The sequence below is a fragment of the Telopea speciosissima genome, chromosome 4, assembly GCF_018873765.1.
Source record: "Telopea speciosissima isolate NSW1024214 ecotype Mountain lineage chromosome 4, Tspe_v1, whole genome shotgun sequence".
NCBI classification, from domain to species: domain Eukaryota; kingdom Viridiplantae; phylum Streptophyta; class Magnoliopsida; order Proteales; family Proteaceae; genus Telopea; species Telopea speciosissima.
The window spans coordinates 526,568-548,911 of record NC_057919.1 but is presented as its reverse complement, the minus strand read 5'-3'; the positions used below and the strand labels follow the sequence as shown (position 1 = coordinate 548,911).

The 22,344-nt window shown below is 42.0% G+C and overlaps 1 protein-coding gene across 1 annotated transcript in view; it reads left to right on the top strand.

Annotated features, from left to right (window-relative positions):
• Positions 1 to 22,101, top strand: part of LOC122658134 (stromal processing peptidase, chloroplastic-like) — a 73,569-nt gene extending 51,468 nt beyond the window's left edge. The window contains exons 12-16 of the mRNA XM_043853041.1: positions 1,862 to 2,065; positions 2,456 to 2,626; positions 10,238 to 10,243; positions 16,260 to 16,272; positions 21,707 to 22,101. Of these exons, the coding sequence (XP_043708976.1) occupies positions 1,862 to 2,065; positions 2,456 to 2,626; positions 10,238 to 10,243; positions 16,260 to 16,272; positions 21,707 to 22,101 (789 nt within the window). The remainder of the gene's footprint in view (positions 1 to 1,861; positions 2,066 to 2,455; positions 2,627 to 10,237; positions 10,244 to 16,259; positions 16,273 to 21,706) is intronic.
• Positions 22,102 to 22,344: the final 243 nt, after the last annotated feature.

The window sequence follows — 22,344 nt, the reverse complement described above, 5'->3', positions numbered from 1 at the left end:
AGCGAAGGGCAAGGAGAACCAGCAATAAGTGAACTGGTAAATGGTTCATCTTGGCCCAAGCCAGTCGAAGAAGTGGAGTTTTCAACAGTATTGGAGTTATCTACAGAAGTGGGCCCCAGGCCTTTCTGCTTTAAGAACCCTGAGTCAGCGTTGATTTCCAGCAGACCTTGAAGGCAAGAGGCTCGAGGCAAAGGCGTAGCAGCACCCGAAGGGGGCATTGAGTAGCTTTCCAATGTTGCAGCGACAACAGAGCTAGGAATAGAAACTTCCATCGCAGTATCCTCCGACATACGAGACCTGCTGCGAGGCATAACATCGAAGTGTAATTTCTCGGGGCAAGTGTCCAAAAACTGATTTTCTTCAGCATCACCTGCCGTGAAAGGACCTGCAGCGTCCCCATCAAGGTCTTCCAGAGGCGAGAAATTGTTCTGACACAAGGGTACAGGTCTCGCAGCCCACAGAGGGTTCCGGTTGCCTGCCACCGGAGGCTTAGAAGCCGGAGGAAGATTGCGGTAGCGAGATCTTTGTCTTCTCCGACCCCTGGAGCGTTGACGCCAGCCAGAAGAGTCACTCTGCACAGTACCTGAAGAGCTCTTGTTGCCTGCATTCGAAGGGAGGTCCTCAGCCACTTCAGCACCGCAAGCAGGGGGGTGGTCATCAGAGACATCCTTCGAAGTGGCGCAAAGACTGGAGTCATGGCCAAAGATGTTGCAGATAGTACATTGGGGAGGCTTCCAGTTGTAATGAATTTCCTGTTCGAAGGAGTAATCGTTATCTTCCACAACCTTGATGAAGGTAGGAAGGACATCGTGCGCAGAAACTTCCACACAGATCCTTGCAAAGGCAAGTCGGTCTTTGCGTCTGGTCCTTAGGTTGGAGAAGAGAGGTTTTCCCAGGACAGAGCCCAGAGAACTAAGCCCATCCGTGCACCAGTAGTGTAGCGGGAGCCCCGGCAGGGTAACCCACAGAGGGATCGAAGAGAGATCATTACGCCTGAGCTGCAGATGTCGATGCCATTGCCAGAGGAAAATAGGCTTTTTCCCGACAAGCCACGGACCTCCTTCTAAGACTCGGGTCTTGTCAGAGGCAGAGGAGAACTTGAAAAGGAAGAACCCATTGTCAGAGGTAGCTTTCATTGTTTTCTCTTCAAAATGTTGAAATTCCACTAAATTAACAGGGCTTGAGTTTTAGACCTTTAATAGTATGGCATTAATATTTCAAATATATGATGGCTACTGTGTCTTGACTTACCCAACCAGTAGTGCAGCATGTTTTGGTTCTGGCCACGAGGAGAAGACACTGTATGGCTATGGAGATTGTTGTGTAATGTTTTTGCAAGTTTGCAGCAGAATAAAAGACTCTTACCTCCTTTGGATTATTTGACACGTTTTGTCTTACCACGTAAGAAAAAATACTAACATCCGCTTGCCTCCAACTATTTTAGCTTAAGCAACGAGTGTTGGTAATTTCTGAAGATGCACAATGTCATGCTAGTTTTATTTTCTTTATCGTAATTATAGTTCTTGAATTCAAACTCCATTATCATGGTCTCTCTCTCTCTCTTTTTTGGTGGGTTTAATGAATAAATATATCTTCTTCACATTTCTTCTTTATTTGGTTCCAGAAGTTTTTCCCCATTGGGGATCAGTTTTAATTTTGCCAATGCTCCTAGTAGTAATTGACTGTTAAATATTTAATTGTGGATCTCACTGAGACATATCTGAACTTAAACCAATATATTGGAATTCAATGTGTAGTCCAAAGCAAATGTTCTATAGTCTATTATCTTGGTTTCCATTTTCCCAGTGAAAGTTATAACATACCTCGATGTGCTTTAATCTCACATATTTGGTGGTTGTAGGTAAATTCTACTGGTGCAAAGGTGCTAGAATTCATATCTAACTTTGGAAAACCTAATGCACCCCCTCCAGCAGCAATCGTTGCATGTATTCCTAAAAACGTGCATGTTGATGAAATCGGTGAAACTGAGTTTAGAATTTCTCCATGTGAAATTACAGCTGCTATACAAGCAGGTTTGAAGGAGCCTATAGATGCTGAACCAGAGGTTTTCTTTCTATCCGAACTCACTGGCCGATTCAATTGTTATACGGAAAAAACTAAAATTCAATTTAGATATTATCTTTTTGGGTAAGAGATCGCTGCCAGGTCTCGTGGCCCCTGCACCAGTGCAGAGGTCACTTTGAGCGCACACAGGAGCATCAACATGGATGAGATTTTTATTCACTTGGGATGGGGTGGTAATTTTGTGCACTCCTGTGTATGGCCACAGGCTCCACGCGACCAGGCAGCATTCTTTTTCCCTATATATATATATATATGTTATATAGATATACACAGGCAAACAATGATGAGATTACTTTATCATGTGATTTCCAACCTTACGAGTACTAATCATGGAAGTAAATTTCTTTATCTGGTTGGTTTGTTTGTACAGCTAGAGGTTCCAAAAGAATTAATATCGTCATCGCAGCTACAGCAATTAAGGCTGCAACAGAGACCATCCTTTATTCCTTTAACTCAAGAAGGAAATATCCTGTTAGTGCATGACAATGAAACAGGCATCACACAACGTCGCCTTTCAAATGGGATACCTGTAAACTACAAGGTATACTTGGTGGAACTAAAATGATTGGACTCAGTGGCTTATGGTGCATATGGTTTCTGAAGTTCATTTTGTCTACTTAGTTATGAGTTATGACACTACATGGCATTTGGTTATTATATTTTGTACAAATTTTTTTCCCTGGTGAGTCATTTATTATGACATTTTCAATTAATCTAGCTTTTTCAAGCGAGTGTTGATAGATCTAAAAGTTATGCTTTGTACTATGATGAAGCAAGCAACAGAAAAACGTTTAATTTAAGAATGAAGAATGCAAGTTACCTATAATGAAATACTGATTTGAAGGGTTAAAACAGTACTTGACAGAATTGAACCCAAAGAGAAAAATTTAGATTTATGAGAAAACTCACATCAGAAAATTAGTCAATCTGATGGACCTGAAACCAGGTTGAGTTCTCTTCCTAAGGGAGGGAATCTTTGCTGAAAATTTCAGATTGACCCAATGGGAGGATCTGAATTTATGGGGTATTCCTAGGGATACTAGGGGATGGGTAGATCTGTCAAAATAAAGTTCAGATTGACAATCAAACTACAGAATCTTGAACACAATTAAAATCTGAAGTGATGTTATCAAAATCAAAAGAACCAGAACAACAAAAAACAGTTATCGGTTTCTGCAATTCAAGGTCGAAGACCCAATCCTACTCAAAGTAGAACTCTAAGCAACAGTCAACAGAATTTAGATCTGAAAACAGAATATGAAAGATAGCAATATTGGTTGATGATTTCTGAAAACAGAATCTGAATCAGGTATGAAACACACCTCCAAATCAACAATCCTATTGGTCTAGGTGATGTAGATCCTAGCCTCCTCGAATTGAAGAAGCCACCCTAAGCCTAGGATTTTAGTAGGAGCCTTAGTTTAGTTTATTTCAGCTCTATACTTAGTTTTTATTTTGTATTTTTAATTGAACCGGCTTAAATTGGTTGCATCCAATTGGTTCAATTGGTCTAATTTAAGTGAAGTGATCCTATTGGCTAAGAGGTTCTTATATCCTATTGGCTAGTAGGGAATCTTCTTTTTTTTTAAGTAGTTTAAGTTGTTCTTATGTCATTAGGGGTAGATAAGTCTTTTCTTTTAAGTTTTTAAGTTATTTGTAAATTGGTCCACCTCTCCACGATTTAAGTGAGAGATTTGACTTGTAATAGATTTAGGAATAAGGCCTTTGGCCTCTTATTTAATAAGAAACCGTGGGAGAGGCTCCCCCACCAAGTTATGTTAAAAAAAATCGTCCCTTTGCTACTGCTGCTTCTCTTTTCTGAGAACCTTGTGAGTAATATCAAGGTTCCCTTGTGAGTCATATCAAGGGTGAGGGCTGGTGGACTCCGGCGACTCCTTGCATCTTGTAGATCGGGAGGTCCTTCTTCTTCTTCAATCAAGTTTCTTCAAGGTTGCTGCCATTGAAGTTCTTCCATTACAAGTAAGTTATTACAGAATTCTGCAAATCCTCTAACCTAGACCTACATTCCCCAGTCGATCCCATAAACCCTAGCTTCTTCTATATTCATTACAGCCCTATTCCCTCATAAGTTTACACTCAAATTTCAACCACAGTTCCTGCTCAGTAACCCTTCCACTCGATCTTAACCCTAGGTCCATTCTCCCGTCAAAACCCTAGTTCCTTATCACTCATTAATCCCTTAAAACCCTAAATTCCTGAACCATTACTTCCAGCCCTCCAATACTCATCAAACCTTCGCCCTAAACCTAGAAGCCTCTACTCTACAATTAGAAGCCTCGACCTTAAGCTCCAGCCCTAATCCCAGCTTTAAACCCTAAATCCCATCTCCCCCTTCATTCCCAAAACCCGAAACCCTAAACCTAAATTTCTGACATTTTAAAAACTATTCGAACCTAGCCAAACCTAGTTCATTCGGACCCTTAAAACCTGCACATTAAAATCCTATAAACCCCATTACCATTAGTTAACCCTAAACCCTAATTTCTGGCCTATTTAGCCTAAGCTGTCCCAATCGGCCAGCCTTGTTAGGTGAACCCATTCCCCTGGCTCCTAGTGGGACTACTCCTACCTAGGGCTGTCAATGGGTTGGGTTGGGCCAGGCCTGCCTAAACCCTGACCCTGACCCTAGAGGCCTTAACCTAAACCCTGACCCTGGCCCAACCCTGGTAGGGCCAAGAAACCCTCAACCCTGACCCGACCCTGCCAGGGTTTTTCCTAACCCGGCCCGGCCCGACCCGACCCTGATAGGGTTGGGCAGGGTCGGGTTGGCCCTGATTGACCTTGTTTTGACCCTATCTTGGCCCTGATTGATATATATAAAAAAATATATCTAAAAAAACCTGAAAAATTCTTTAAAGAAGAAGAATAAGAGGGGAAGGAGAGAGGGAGAGAGGGACTTGTAAATTTAAATAAAAATAATTCACAAACATCTATAAATCTTGACTGCAAGCTTATCTCAAGTACCTCAATTACATTTTCCTCAGAACTCAAATTATTGAACACATGAGATAAAAAGAACAAAGCTGGAAAAAGAATAAACATTAAAAATTCATAAATCCTAAGAGCTTAATTTATATATTGCAAGAGGCTTTAATGTTTTATCAATAGCCAATACAACAAATGCAACATTTTGACTTGAATTTAAGGGAGAGAACTATCTACCCACCATAAACAGAAGAACATATACTGTTGGTTCTGTCTATGATATTCATTTACAGAATAAAGTTCCAACTTTCAATGGCTTGAAGATTTATAAGAACAGTAGCAGGATCGTAAATGAACAGAAACTAATAGTGTATTTGGGTAGGCAAGAGTGAAAAGATAAAGAAGGGATTGTAACTAATGTGAAGGGTCACACTTGGAACAAAGCAAAATAATAGACTAAGTAGAGAATAAGGAATAAAGGGCAGGGGTATTAAGGGAAATAAAACAAATAGGGGTTTGAATTAGACTCACGATTGAAGTCTTCTTCAACCTTCGGCTAACAGAACCAGGCGGAACAAGGCTTCAATCTTCTTGAGAGATAGATCTCTCTCATCTGGAGGTCTTTTGTTCTGAAATTTTGAGAGTAGCAACCACACTCCCAAGGCCTCTCAATCCTCAATAGCATAAGCAACCAATAGGAATAAACGCAAACAGCAGCTGGGTAAAAGAAGAAAGAAGAAGGAAATCAGTGGAGGGAGGAGTGCACGCAAGGCTCATGGCAACCATCGGTTAACCCAAAAAAAATTTCATTCCAAAACTCTCAAATCTGAGTATCGGTGGATTACAATGGTATTTAAAAAAAATAATTGAATACTCTTACTCTAAAACTGAAACAAGAAACCCTAATTAAAACATAAATAGAATTAGACTCTACTATGGACTCAACTAAACAAACTTCGGCTCAAACTCTGCTTCTTATCCAACGCCTATCTGCATCATTGTACCTTCATGTTGTACTCCCTAGTATTCTACCAGACTACCAGAGTACTCGCGAATCTCCTCTCTCTCTCTCTCTGCTGAAATCCATGAACAAACATTGTTGGAAGCAAGCCAGCAGAGAAGACGAACGTAAGAACTCGACGCAGGTAAGCAGCTTCCTTGATCTTCACTGAAGCTTGATAGCAGGGAAGGAGGAAGATGGAGGCACGATCGTCGAGCGGCGGCTTTTCGGATTTGGATAAGTGAAAAAATGAAAAGGGATTTAGATTTTAGGGTTTACTATTGTCTTTTTGTCTTTTCCTTTATAATATATACATTAATATATAATATTATATATCTATAACTAATACAGGGTCGGATCCGGGCTGGGCCGGGCCGGACTAAACCCGAGGTCTTATCCCAGACCCGACCCTGCCAGGGTCAGCCAAAAACTCAACCCTAACCCGCCCTTCGGGTTGATAGATCAGGGTCGGGTCGGGTCCGGGCTCAGGGCGGGTTCGGGCCAGCCGGGTATTATTGACACCCCTACTCCTACCTAGGACTGAAGTATCGAAGAGATCAAATGATGAACAGAAATGCAGAAATAAATAGCAGATCAGTACCTTAAAGAAGGGGTAAACAGAGAGAAGTGCACCCGGGCTCCCAACACAAGGTGTTGACTGGATCACACGCCAGTCACACCTTGTTTCTCACAAGGAAGTTCTCTGCGCAAGGAAGAAAAGAACAGCAAGCAGTTTTCTGAAGACCCACTTGCTTTCTTTTATTGATAGCCTATAAAAGAGAGTTGGCGTTGGGTTGGGAAACCCCTTAGCCGACTCCAGTTACAAATCAAAATTCCTTTTAAAAGTCTAATTTACCTTTAAAGGATGTGGATTGTGGACCCAAACTTAAAAGACTGGAGTTGGGTTGGGAAACCCCTAGCCGACTCCAGTTACACATCTAAATTCCTATTAAAAGTCTAATTGACCTTTAAAAGGATGTGGATTGTGGACCCAAACTTAAAAGACTTAAAACAATAAAAGAAATATCTAACTTAAACTGACTCAAAACAAACTACCAGTTCAACCGGAACCGACTCAAAAATTTTAAAAATAAAAGTAACACTTAAAACATGAAATAAAAGTGGACCCAACCCTTGGAATAGGACGGGCCATGCTAGGCAGCAAATTTCTTGGCCCTCCTGCGATGGGGTCTTCAATTCTACATCAGCCCTCCCTAGCTTTAAATCATTCGTCTCTAATGAATGGGTGAATGACATGTAGCACTCTTATAAATCCAGATCGAGACGTTTCAAATCATCAGCGTGGATCCAAGGGTTGTTGTGTCTTGGACGGCCCTTCCATTTGATGAGGAAAGCGTGATAATCGATTTTGTGTCAAATTGTCTTGTGTCATCCAAGACCTCTTCTATTTCATTATCAACAGGAGGCTGTAATTGGGGCTGCCTCAGCATATGTTCTGTGTCACCTTCATCAGAGTGATGTCCCACTAATAGGTATAGATCAGCCACATTGAAAATGTTGCTTATGGCCAGGCCCCTTGCTACCACCTCGCAGGTCCCTTCTCCGTCGTTGCATAGGGCTCCCAGCCCCTCTCCGCCTTCGCACAATGGGCTCCAGGCCCCTGTCCTCCTTCACCGAGCCACCACCAAGCCACCAACAGGCCCGCCAGCCCTTGCGGACCTCTGCTAGGCCTTTGTTAGGCTCCCCCTGCCTCTCCTGGCTTCCTGCCGGCCTTCACCAACCCTCCGAAAGGCTTTTTCAGGCTCTGTCGGCCTCTCCTAGCCGCTGCTAGGCTCCTGCTGGCTCTCCCAGGTTTCTTTTTGGCACTCTCATGCCTGCAATATAGTTCCTTTTTGGCACTCTCATCTGCTGGCTGCTTGGATGCCATGATCAGCGCTGCCTAGCTGCAATTTTTGGTTTACTGACTTCTTCACTTGCTGCCTTGGTGATTTTTGCTCCTCTATGTTACTGCTGGAATCGTCACCTTCATCTCCAGTGATTGTTCTATCTCCTTTTTTATTATGGAAAGTTGCGTAACCTCTTGCCCACACAAATGGAGTATGCCCTGTTGTCTAATTCACTGAGCTATTGTATGCAAATTCAGCAATGTTGAGGGTGGCTGGCCATGTCTTCTCATAATCTCAAAAGAGACACTTAAACTAGTTTCCCAAGCTTATTTACTGCATCTGTCTATCTGTCAATTTGTGAATGAAGTGCAGATGAAAACTGCAGTTTGGTGTTAGTTTTCACCCACATTGTGTTTTAAAAGTAGCTCATAAAATTGACATCACGGTCAATGAATGGTTTCCTGTAACCCATATTCTCACACTACTTTGAAGGATACCTTGACAATGTGAGAGGCATCAATAGTCTTGCGCCAAGGCAGAAAATCATCTTCGAGAAACAGTAAAGTACCACCATAATAGAATCATCTCTCTCACGAGTAGGAGGTAGTTCGAGCTTGAAATCCATGCTTATGTCCAACCCATAGTTCGAAAACTCGTTTCGTTTTGGTATTTCGGACTGACTAAATATCCGAAATATACGAAATTTCAGATATTTCGGTCAAAATATTGCATTTTTCTGCATGGTTTCGATAGGTCATTTCGGTGGGTTTTAGGCCAAGTTAAGGTCTGAAACTTCATGGAAACCCTTTTTTAGGCTATATAAATACATGTAAATGTTCAAATTGCAAAAATAGTCATCCAAAGTGGTGTTTTGGATTTGCACCATTGATTGGCAGTATACGGTCGAATCCTAATGTATAAGTGTATAACTTAGTTAATTACACATACACATTATTTAAGACTTCAAGTACTAGAGGACATAATAAATTAATAATTAGTAAGCAATTTAAACAAGTAAATTCAATTGGAAATATAAATTGAATGACTCATTGACTCATAAGTCATAACTTAAGTTATAATATTAAGTACAATAACTCAATAAGTCAACAACAACTTAACATGATGATATCAATGTCCCAAATTCCCAGTACAAGCCAAGTAGTCATCAAGTGACTCAAATGTTTACAAATATTCTAATAATAATTACTCCGCCGTCCATGATCGATCCCACTCATAGTCCGATGGAGCCGACGTGCATTGTTCTCCGACTGTAGGACATATGAATGCCACGTCATAGTCTGGGAGAAGAAACGAGTGTAGTCATCCATAGTTGCCATGTAAATTGCATCATCAACATGCTGAAGGTAACCATTGTTGGAGTTATTAGCAAGGGAAGTACTGGTCTCTCTTCCCCAACTCCGGCCGACCCGTATTCAATCCTGTGTTCTCTAAGTGCTTTCGGCTTAGAATGAGTGAAAAATGAGCAAATTGCACAAAAAACTCAAAAAATACCACTCTTGTGAAATCTCGGTCAAAATCTTAACCTAGAGTCACGAGACAGTGTATAAATAGAAGGAAATTTTTGTAAGTAAAGCTCGATATCTCGCGAGATGGTACATTGGCTCGAAATATCGCGAGATGATCGAAATTTCGATCGAAACATTGTATTTTTTTGTATCGAAGTGCCATTTCGTTTCGGACAGGTCGAGATACTCGAAATTCTCGAGATCTCAACCGAAATTTCACGGGTTTTAGTACTATGGTCCAACCAGGGTGTGTGAGGAACAAATAATGGTGAGTTTAGCTTGTATTTTGCTTAGTTCAGTTTGCAAGCTGGATATGTGACATATTTTAATCACATGATTGACGTCCTTTGATATATGTGGCCAGGAGTAGCAATTAGTGACCTATATAAGAGGCTTGCCCTTTACAAAGTTACCTCCTTAACATCACCCATCTAACTCCCGAATAATGTGATAACGTAGGGATGGGTTAGGGATACATAGCTGAGTTCCCATGAACAAGTATCCATCATGGAAGGAATATTTTGGGTGTTGTTCGCCCTGTTGTAACTCTTGATGAATCTGGGCGAAATCTTTGTCAAATGCATATTTCTCACGTATCTGCTCAATTATAATTGCATGTACTGAAACGGTGTTAAGTGTCAAGACTTAGCAACGCATTGCATCAGCAACAATATTCTCCTTTCCAGCCTTGTACTTTAATGCAAAAGTGAATTCTTGCAGATAAGCCACCCCTAATCGACTTTTGAGAATGAAGGTGCTTAAGCACCTCGTGATCAGTGTATAGGATGAACTCTTTACCAATGAGATAGTGTCCCCAATCGCGTAACACTTAGATTACAGTATAGAGCTTTAGCATAATTTAGTTTCTTGCTGTAGAAAGCGATAGATGTCCACCTTGCATAAGTACTCCTCTCAGACCAATGTTTGAAGCATCTATAGCAACTTCGGATATTGGCTCAAAGTCTTGTAGATGTAATGCAAGTACCTCTGTCATCTTTTTCTTGATAAGAAGAAAGGCCTTGTTTGCCGCTTTTGTCCATTCAAATTTACCTTTATTTTGTTTCATGCATTCAGTGATTGGTGCCATGATTACACTGAAAGTCTGAAATGCGAAGGAATCTTCTGTAGAAAGATGCTAAGCCATGGAAACTGTGGACCTCAGTAATGCTCTTATGTGGTAGCCATTCAAGAATGCTTTTAACTTTCACAGGATCAGCTCACTCCCTTTGACTAGACTATAAATCAAAGCAATATGACCTTAGGAAGCATAAAAGAACACTTCTTGAGATTGATGTAGAGCTTCTCAGTACGGAGCACTCTTCAGACTTGTATTAAATGATCAAGATGGTTGTCTGAATGCTTGCTGTAAATCAAAATTTCGTCAAAATAAACAACCATAAAACGGATCAATAAAGGGATGAAGTACCTATGTTATGATCCTCCTGAAAGTGCTAGGTGCATTCGTCAGACCCAAAAGCATGACTTTCCATTAGAATAGTCTGTCCTTGGCCTTAAAGGCGGTCTTCCATTGGTCTCCTGGCCGGATACAAATTTGGTGATAACCACTCCTAAAGTCTAATTTTGAGAAGACCTTAGCTCCAGACAGCATAGCTAATATATCATCAGGCCGTGAAATAGAGAACTTGTACTTGACGGTAATTTTGTTGATAACTCTGCTGTCCACACACATACGCTACGAGCCGTCCTCCTTAGGAGTGAGCAAGGCTGGTATAGCAGATGGGGTTAAGCTTTCCTGAATAAACACTTTTCGTAGCAACTTGTCAACTTGTTGCTTTAACTCTGCATGCTCCGTTGGGTTGAGTTGGTAAGCTGGTAAGTTTTGTAACACTGAGCCAGGTACCAAATCAATAGCATGCTGTATGTTATCCATCGGTGGCAACTCATTAGGCAACTCTTTAAGCACCAAGTCTGAAAAGTTGGAAATCTGGTCCTTAATTTGCTTGGAAAGCTTGACCTCAGATTGAGGAGTCACTTCCTTAGTAATAAGAGCCAGAATAAGTAATCTCAAATCCTGACTAGACTTGACGAACTCCTTCCATGTGATAGTTAACAGCTTCTTCCCAACATCAACATCCTTTTGTTAGTCCTCAATGGTTTACTCTTGACTTCTTTAACTGGGACATTGATATGGTGGAAAACAATACGCTTCCCTTTGAATTGGAACACATACTGATTATTATGCTACCCACTATCATATTGTGTTGAAGTGCAGCCTGGTTTGGTTCACTTACTGATTTGGTTCTCCTAGTGTCACTAGTAGATACATGTTGGAACCGCTTCCTCTAAAAGGCTGACCTTGTAGGAAAGGGAAGAAACAATATGTATATCATAAAGAAGCTTTAACACGGCGGACTATCCAAAGGGAGACATGGGTGGATAATTAATTTTTAACAATACATTATACTGTCTAGGTTCATTTTGCACATGTTAATTGTGTTAATTGTGCTTGATTAGGATTATTTCAATCATTCCATATTTGTAACAATTTCATATTATAAATAAAGTTGTGGCCTCTGTCACCTTGACAAGCCAATCTATTTTCTCAAATCCTCTCTTCTCAACTTAGTATCAAAGCCCAAATACCTTCTGGTATTTTTTTCCAGCCTTCGTTAGGCTCCACCTGCCTTTTGCTCTGTCGGCCTCTCCCAGCCACTGCTAGGTTCCTGCCGGCTCTCCCAGGTTCCTTTTTGGTACTCTTATCTGCTGGATTCTTGGATGCTATGATCAGCGCTGCCTAGCTGCGGTTTACTGACTTCTTCACTTGCTGCCTTGGTGATTTGTGGTCCTCTATGTTACTGCTGGAATCGTCACCTTCATCTCCAATGAGTGTTCTATCTCCTTTTTTATTATGGAAAGTTCCGTAAATTCTACAGTGAGAGTAGAAGGTAGTGCGGTGGGTCGTCTTGGAACCCATGGCCATAACCTCACTCTACCAATTGGACCAACTAAGTTGAATGGGTCCAACTACCTCACTTGGTCCCAAGCTTGTATGCTTACTATTTGGAGCAATGACCTCTTGGGATATTTGGCTAGTGACATTCCCAAACCATCAGACACTGGGGTTGCTAGTACTTGGATGGCTCGTGATGCCCTTGTAATATCTTTTTAATTGAATTCCATGGACCCCACAATTAGTCCTAGTTTTGTTTTGTTGAACTTGACCAAGGATTATTGGATGCTGTCCGGAACACCTATGCACAGTCAAACAACTATGCACAGATCTATGAGCTGCACCGACAGATTTGGGAAACTACGCCAGGAGTTGTCACTCCCTACCTATTACTCTGCCCTCAATAACTTGTGGCAGCAGCTGGACTTCTATCATCCTGTTTCCATGGTTGACCCTACATATGCCCGCACATTTCAGTCTGAGCACGAGATGGAACACGTCTATGACCTCTTCACTGGGTTGAACCCAGAATATGATTAGATCAGGGTCCAAGTTCTTAGCCGGCACAAGTTTCCTACCTTACTTGAGGCATACAATCTGGTTCAGCACGAGGAACGTCGTCGGTCCTTTATGATGCCGGCTATCACTCCTACCCGTTCAGCTCTCGCCTCTACTCCTCAACCTGATGTGATTAAACCGGCTGGTTCTGGTAAAGAGCCGGTTAAGTGTGACTATTGTGGCCGCCCGCGTCACACCAAGGAAACTTGTTGGAAGCTTCATGGATGTCCTAGGTGAGGGGGACGTGGTGGGAAAAAAAGGTACCACACGCTCTCAGGCTCATGTGGCTGACACTAGTGCCAGTTCTTCATCAGTGGCCTCTATTTCTTCACCCTTCTTGTCCGAACAGTTAGTGACTCACAAGCGTATTGCCCAGTCAGGTATATTCCTTGCTTCGTCCCAGCCTAGTCCCTCTTGGCTCCTGGATTCCGGAGCCTCGGACCACATGACCTGCTCTTTGGACATGTTTAATACATATACTCCTTGTTCGGGTAAGGATAATGTCCGAGTTGCTGATGAATCCCTCTTTGCCATTTTTGGTAAAGGCACTATACCCTGTTCTCCCGCCATACTTCTTCGGTTTGTCCTTTATGTCCGTAACCTCTGTGCTAATTTACTTTTCATTTACCATCGTACTGTTGACTTAAACTGTAGTGTTCACTTTTTTTCCACTCAGTGTGTCTTTCAGGATTTTGTGACAGGGGCAACGATTGGATATGGAAAGGTGCGAGATGGGCTTTACTACTTGGATCCAGTACTTCCTGTAGCATCTCCTCCATTCTTACACACTCTTCAGGCTGACAGTCATCTTCAGCAGTTACATCAGTGGCACCCTTCTTTTCCTATTTTGCATCATTTGTTTCCTTAATAAAACATTGTCCATGGGAAAGTTTTAGTTGTGATGTGTGTGAACTGGCTAAACACACTCGTGTCTCTTATCCACCTAGTGACAATAAAAGTAGTATTCCTTTTTCTCTTATACACTCTGACTTGTGGGGACCTTCTTGTACTGTTGCTTGGGGTGGATATCGTTGGTTTATTACTTTTATTGATAATTGCACTCGTTTAACCTGGGTATATCTCCTTAGGACAAAATCCGAAGGCTTTTTTTGTTTGCAGTGTTTCCATAATATGGTTCGGATGTAGTTTAATACCCAGTTTCACGCCTTGTGCGGCGATAATGGGACAAAATGTATAGATGGTCCCTTTCTTAAGTACCTTGATGATCATGGGATTTTTTTTTCTCAAACTTCTTGTGTTAGAACTCCATAACCAAATGGTATCTCTGAAAGGAAGAACCGGCATCTTGTTGAGATTAGTTGGTCCCTTATGTTTACTATCAATGTTCCCAAATGCTGTTTTGACGTTGCCTTCCTCATTAATAGGGTCCCCTCCGCTGTCTAGACTTCAAAACTCCAGTAAGTCAGCTTCCTGACCCTGCTCTTGCTTCTCACCTTCTTTCTACAGTCTTTGGTGGTGTCTGCTTTGCTCACAACTCCTCTCCTACTCACTCCAAGTTGGACCCTTGAGCTTTTAGATGTATTTTCATTGGCTACTCTGCCTCACAAAAAGGGTACCGATGCTGTTACCCCCCTTTCAGGAAGCTGTTTGTTACCATGGATGTCAGCTTTCATGAAGATGAACCATTCTATCTGCCAGCTCTTCAAGGGGAGAGTAATCTTGAGGAAGAGATGCCTCCAAGTGTCAGTCCTCCTTTTTTCATTGATACTATTCTTCTTCACGGGGAGAGTGCTTAGGTAACTGGTGGAAAAGAGCTCATTACCTATATTCGTTCTTGTCGCCAAGAGAAAGCTGCTCTTGCTCCTACCTTACCATGTCCTCCTACACCTCTTGAGCCGATACTTGAACACAAATCAGGTAACCCTTCTTCTCCATCTATTGATGATCACTCTATTTCTCCTAGAAAAGGAGTCAAATCATGTACCTAGCACCCCATTTCTAATTTTGTTTCCTATGAATCTTTATCTCTCACCTATCGGGCTTTTGTTTCTTTGTTATCCTCCCTGTCTTTCCCACAGGGCTGGAAAGAAGCGATGTTAGACCCAAAATGGAAGACTGCCATGATAGAGGAAATGCAGGTCCTGAAGAAAAATTATACTTGGGAGCTTGTTCCCTGTCCTAAGGGAAAGAAACTAGTTGGGTACAAGTAGGTATTCACTGTGAACTGTGAAACAGAATGTAGATGGAACTGTGGCCCAGTACTAGGCTAGATTAGTTTCCAAAGGATTAACTCAAACCTATGGCATTGAATATCAGGAGACCTTTGCCCCGGTTGCAAAAATGAATTCTATTCGAGCTCTGTTGTCTTGTGCCGCAAACCTAGGATGGAATCTTCAATGATTGGATGTAGAGAATGCCATCCTGAATGGCGACCTTAAAGAGGAAGTTTACATGGACATTCCTCTTGGCTTTGACTAATCCACTACAACTGGCAAGGTCTGTTTGCTTAGAAAGTCACCCTATGGCCTTAAATGGTCTACTCATGCATGGTTTGGTAGGTTTCAGAAAGCAATGGTCAAGTTTGGCTACAAGTAGAGTATTGTTGATCACACCTTGTTTGTCAAACACAAAGATTGAAAGGTCACAACTCTTATTGTGTATGTGGATGACATAGCGATCACTGGTGATGACAAGACCAAAATTTCATCCCTAAAGACCCGGTTGACAACTGAATTTGAAATTAAGGATCTGGGACATCTCAACTACTTCTTGGGGATTGAAGTAGCCCGATCCAACAAAGGGATATTCAGATCTCAAAGTAAGTATGTCTTAGACCTTCTTGAAGAAATAGGGATGCTTGGGTGTAAACCTATTGATTCTCCCATTGAAGTCAATCACCAACCAGCGTCTCGTAGGAAAACTTGTCCATCTTTCCCACCCTAGACCAGACATTGCCTATTCTGTAAGAATTCTTAGCCGGTTTCTTCATTATCCGAAGACTGCTCACCTTGAAGCAATATATAAAATTCTTCGGTATTTAAAGTCAGCTCTAGGGGAAAGGAATCTTGTTCTCAAACAATGGCAGTCTAAAGTTGGTGTCCTTTACTGATGCTGATTGGGCTGGTTCTATTAATGACCGAAGATCCACTTTAGGCTACTGTACATTCCTTGGAGGGAATTTGGTAACTTGGAGGAGCAAGAAGCAATCTGTGATTTTTAAGATCCAGTGCTGAGGCAGAATACAAGGCGATGACACAGGGGGTTTGTGAACTCATTTGGTTTAAAAAACTCCTCCATGATCTGGGAATAGTATCAAAAGGGCCTATGAGACTCTACTGTGATAATAAAGCTATAATCAATATAGCTCATAACCTGGTCCAACATGATAGGACAAAGCATGTTGAGATTGACCCTTCATCAAGGAGAAGATTGAAGCAAGTTTTATATTTACTCCGTTAGTTACTACTAAGAACCAACTGACCGATGTTTTCACTACAGGTTTAACAATTAAATCCTTCCATCTTATTGTTTCCAAGTTGGGCATGCGAGATATCTATGCACCAACTTGAGGGGGAGTGTTGAAGTACAGCCTGGTTCGGTTCACTTACCGATTTGGTTCTCCTAGTATGACTAGATACATTATAGTATCTAGGTTCATTCTACACATGTTAATTGCGCTTGATTGGGATTGTATCACTCATTCTATATTTGTAACAATTTCATATTATAAATAAAGTTGTGGCCTCTGTCACCTTGACAAGCCAATCTATTCTCTCAAATCCTCTCTTCTCAACTTATTGTTATCATATACCATGGGCTTCCGACTAAGACATCTGTTAACTTCATTGGAACAACATCGCACCACACGTCTTTCTCATATCAATGGAACTTTAGGGGTACTGAACAACGTTGATTTACCTCCAACATATTGCCATTAAGAAGAGAGACCTTATAGGGTTGTGGATGCTTTTCAGGTTGTAGGTTTGCCTTCTCCACAAAAGCTTTATAACATGGCGTTGGAGAGGGTCTAAAATCATGGCGACACCAACAAGGTCTCTTCTTAATGTCAATATGTTGCCACTGTCGACGATCATCTGTACTGGCTTGATTTAGACATTGAAAATAAGAAGGCAACACCACCGTCTCTCTTCTTAACTTATTATGAATCTCCTTTGTAAACTCTTTGTTAAAGTGTGTCTCGGTTGTAGGTGCTTTTCAGTTGGTAGTTTTCCCTTCTCCACCATGACTTGATTTTTGACATTGCAAATAAGAAGGCGACAAGCTGACAACACTGTCTCTCTTCCTAACTTTTTATGAATCTCCTTTGTAAACTCTTTGTTAAAGTGTCATGACCCAAACTGAATAAAGGTAGGGATTCTGCTCTCATGGGCGCTGATCAAACAATCGCTAAGACAATGCGGAAACATTCAAAACAAATTATCAAATTCGAGTCTCAAACAGAAAATATTCAAACAATAGCCTTAAAAATCATAAAAACTCCTACTGGTGGCAGTCTAATGTTTGTCCAAACTAAAATCTCAAATTCCAACCCAACAAAGTTTACCTCTCAAACTGCTCCCTACTACATCCATCTAAATAAAATAATGGGTAATTAAAATAAATCTTCGAGTCACCCTCAAACTCTCCACCAAAAGCATACCTCCATCCATCTCAATCCTCTGTGATGTAAAAAAATGGGGTGAGCTAAACAGCCCAGTAAGACAAAAACTAACAACAGTACAACACAATATCAACAATCGAGCATTCACGACAAATAAATCAAACACTTTTTAAATTTTCTCAAAAAACACTACTTTTTGTAGGTGAATAAAGAATTCATTACCAAGAGAAAAAAGAACAACAGAGACCCCAAATCGGGGGGGGGGGGAGGAGAAGGAACAAAAAAACACAAGCTAACACAACCTCAAACTGGGGAGGAGGTTAGCTGGATAGTGGATGGGGGGAGATCCCAGGAAAAAACAATATGCCTGTTCCTTGGGGAGTCAATACAAGGAGAAGTTACAGCTGAAAGCTTTGATTTAATGTCAAAAAAGATGGAGTCCCAAATCTGGCTAAGAGGTCTAGATTTGGAAGTTCATTTCCTAATATTACGCTTCATCCAAATCTGGTTGATAGAAGCGCCAAAAGCCATTTTACCACTTGTATCACAAAGTGAGTAGCCATCAAATGTCATATCTATCCATAACCATTCCCTGGAGAAGTTGAGAACTCTCCGCCTTCGGGGCCAGCATTTTGCAAGAATTCCCTTCCCGATGGCCAAGGAGAGCGGGCAATCAAAGAAGAGGTGATCTGTATCTTCGATAGCATTCCAACAAAGGCAGCAAAAAGGGGATACTGGAATCTGTCGAAGCTGGAGGAAAGACTGCGTTGGGAGGCAGTTTTTGAAGATGCGCTACACAGTGAAGCTGTGTCGAGGAATGTGGCCTTTGAACCGGACAAGCTTTCTCCAAGGAACCAAATCACTTCTGATCCGAGTCAAATTCCAAGCATCTCTTGATCTGAATAAGCCAGAAGGAGGATTCCAAATGACACAATCAAATCTCCTTGAGTGTCTTCTAGGGATAGATGGCAGCGCATCCCAGATTTCATTGAGACCTGGGTGGAGAGAAGGGGGAGGATCCCAATCTTCATTGGAGATGATGTTTGCTACTCGTGATTGCCTATTTATACCACAATTTTAGATAGCTCTAGAGTTGACCAAGTGGATGAGAATACCCTTTGGGTGCCAGTTATCAAACCAAAGAGCAGTAGAGAATCCATCCCCAATCTTAGAGTAAATGGCTTCAATAGCTGTTTGTCTAAGAAATAGAATCTTGCGCCAGACCCAAGAAGCATCCGAAGTGGTAGTAACGGACCAAATAGAGTCAGTTCGAAGAATACCAGAGTAGATCCAATCAACCCAAATGCTGTTTTCTTTGGAAGCAATCATCCATATCAACTTAATGATGCTTGCCAAATTTACATCTTTGATGTGGTGAAGACCTAAACCTCCCTCTTCCTTGGGAAGGCACACAAAAGTCCAGCTAATGGGGTGAAGATATCTGGAAGATTCAGCACCTTTCCAAAGGAAGGAGGCCATAAGAGATTCAAGAGCTTTGATGGTGGAGGATGGAAGCCCATAGATACCAGCCCAGTAAATGTAGGAAGATTGAAGCACTGATTTGATGAGAACCAACCGACCTGCATAGGAGAGCAATTTTGCTTTCCAAAGTTTGAGTTTTTTCCGGATAAGGTCCAGCATAGGAGAGCAGTGATGAACTGTAAGTCTGGCTGGAATCAAAGGCAACCCCAAGTATTTAACAGGGAATTGACCAAGAGAAAAGCCCGAAATATCCAGCAAAGCAGCCTTCTGAAAATCAGATACTCCTGCAAGGAATAGGAGAGATTTCAAAGGGTTGATTCTCAAGCCAGAGAGGTCTTCAAAATGCTGCAAACAGAACATGATTGATACAAAAGATTCTATGGATGTCTTTGAGAATATCATGAGATCGTCTGCATATGCCAAATGAGATAACTTGAGAGCTTTGCATTGGGGGATAGGAACAATGAGCTGACGATCAGTGCAATCTTGAATATATGTAGAAAGAACTTCCATAGCCAAAGTGAAGATATACGGGGATAAGGGGCAGCCCTGACGAATACCCACAGAAGAAGCTAAGAAACCTGCTGGGCTGCCGTTGACCAAGACCGAAAATTTTGCTGTTGAAATACACTGGTGAATCCAATGGATGAACTCTCAGCCTAGAGATGAAATCCCATCTCAAAGAGTCAAAAGCCTTGTGGAGGTCAATCTTCATTAGAGCGGCTGGGGGGTGGGATTTCCTGTCAAAGTCTCTAACCACTTCATTGCACAAAAGAATGTTGTCTGCTATATTTCTCCCAGGGATAAAAGCAGATTGATTCGCGCTAACCAGGCTGTCCACCACTGACTTAAGTCTAAGAGGTAGGGTCTTAGCTATAAACTTGTAGAGCAAATTGCAAAGAGCAATAGGACGAAAATCAGTCATGGCCGTGGCAGCTTCCTTCTTGGGGATGAGGCAAAGAAAAGTGTGGTTCACTCCTTTAATTTGACTGGGATTGAGAAAGAAACTTTTGATAGCTTTAATAATGTCTACCTTGACGATGTCCCAAGCATCAAAAAAGAATCCTAAGCTGAAACCATTAGGCCCCAGAGCTCTATTGGTTTTAAGAGATCGCATGGCTGCCACAATTTCATCTTCTGAGGGGATGGCTTGCAACGAAGAAATATATTCACTTGGGATGAACTTGTTGAGGAACTGGTCAGGGATTGGCCCTCCCTCTCTAGAAGAATCATTGAAGAGCTCCTTAAAATAATTTGCAGCCAAATCTTTGATGTCCTAGACTTTATGAACAGAAGTGCCATCTGGGGTGGTAAGCTGAAGAATAGAGTTGACATTGGATCTAGACTTCATTGATTGATGAAAATATGCCATGTTAGAGTCCCCAAGATCCAGCCATTTTATTCTAGATTTTTGCCTTTTGAAGCTTTCCTCTTGAGAGAGAAGAGCAGAGAGGTCAGAGACAGCTGTTTTTTTTTCTTCCACAAGAGTAGCATTTAGAGAGTCGAGCAGTAACCAAGTCTGAATGGTAGATAACTTGTCCTTGGAGTCGAGCACACACTAAGAAATATTTCCAAAGTGGATGGTGTTCTAATCCTTAAGAGCACATTTGACATTTCTGAGCTTTCTAGCCATGGCTATGAGAGGAGAAGAGAAAGCTTGGACTGGTTTGTCCCAGGCTTCTTTAACAGTGGAAAGGAAAGAAGGGTGGGAGGACCACATATTAAAATATTTGAAGGGTTTTGGGCCAAAAGATAAATAAGGTTGGATGAACAAGGAGATGGGGCTACGATCAGATAAGCCTGGGTTGTCAAAAGTGGCATGGGAGGAAGGGTAAGTGGATAGCCAAGCTTCATTTACAGGGATTCTATCAAGCTTGCAGGCAATGTGAGCAGTGCCAACTCTTTTGTTGTTCTAAGAGAACTTTGGGCCAGACCATCTTAAATCACTAGTGCCAATGTCTTCAATACAAGAGTTAAAAGCATCCACAGGTTCCATATCCAAAGAATCACCCCGTTGCTTCTCGTGGCCATAACGGACCACATTAAAATCTCCCCCTAATCCCCAAGGGAGGCAGTCAATCTGCCAGAGAGGGAACGAAGATCATTCCAGAGAGATAGTCTTCCAGCAGGGAAATTTGAAGCATAGATAACCGTGAATAAAGAAATGGACAGGTCCAAAGGATCAGAAATGTTGAGATGGAGGAATTGGGAAGAGGAAGAAAGGATGGAAATTTTAATTTTTAAGGGATCCTAAATAGCCCAGATTTGGCCATTGGGATGTGGCTATAGTTGGTCTGTCCAGACTAACCAGGGGCAATGGAGTTGGAGATTTTTGGGGAATTTTGTTCCTTGATATGACTATATGAGTCTCAAAAAGACAACAAAAACGGGGACAATGATGCTTGATGAAGGCACGGACAGCAGATTGTTTGGAAGGGGAGTTGAGACCCCTGATGTTCTAAAGCACAGCCTGATTCATTGGGAAGGGGAGAGGGGTGCATCTCAAGCCCAAGAGGGCTGGGGAGGAACTTCCGAGATTGAGAGGAGCTTCGGTGTCGCTACTGGAAGGAATGAAGGCCATAGCGATTGGAGGATCTTAGGCCAAATCAATATTCGGGTGAGAGAGGAGTAGAGGCAATCAGGTTTGGGTTAGTGGATGGTCCGGAGGAATAGACCCGATTAGAGGTGTTAAGAGGATTAGGGGTTGGGCAAGGGTTGGTTTGCATACCGGTTTAGGAATGAACCAAATGCAAGGATGTGGATTGGGAGGCAGTGGGGTCTACTTGGGAAACATGGACAAAAGGGGATCTTGTCTTGGTGCTTTGCATCGAGCGAGGGGGACATCAGAGCTGAAGAAAAGGAATTCCTCAGAGCTGCAGAGGTGCTTTCCAAAGGCACCTTTCCCAGGTCAACTGAAGGGGAAGCAGAGCGAGAGCGACGCATCAGGTTCTCGTAGGCGAGAGGAGTCTCGTTCGACTGCAACGAGGAGACAGGGTTCAGGGGATTTGGCAGATCTTCTGTGTCAGATGACAGAAGCGCAAATCGGTTTTGCCCAGAAGCCAAAACAGAAGCTTGGCTTTGATCATCGGTCCGTCGAGAAGGAGACATGGATTCCGGCATTTCCTTCTGCCGCTGCGTTTTCTGGCGATGCCTGGTCTTTATAAAACACTTGCTTGATGACCTAACACATTCAATAGAACTCTGTCATTTTTTCTTGATGGATAATGAAATATATTACGAAGAAAAAAGAGGGGGATATGCAAGCCCGAGGGCAAAGAAAAAACAAAAGGTAAGCCAGCCTAATGCGGGTCAAGCTGCACCCAGATACAACAATGAGCCTGTTCCTTGGGGAATCCCTTACGGAAGCTTGGGGAAGCAAACCTATTTTAGTGGAAACATCGAAAAAG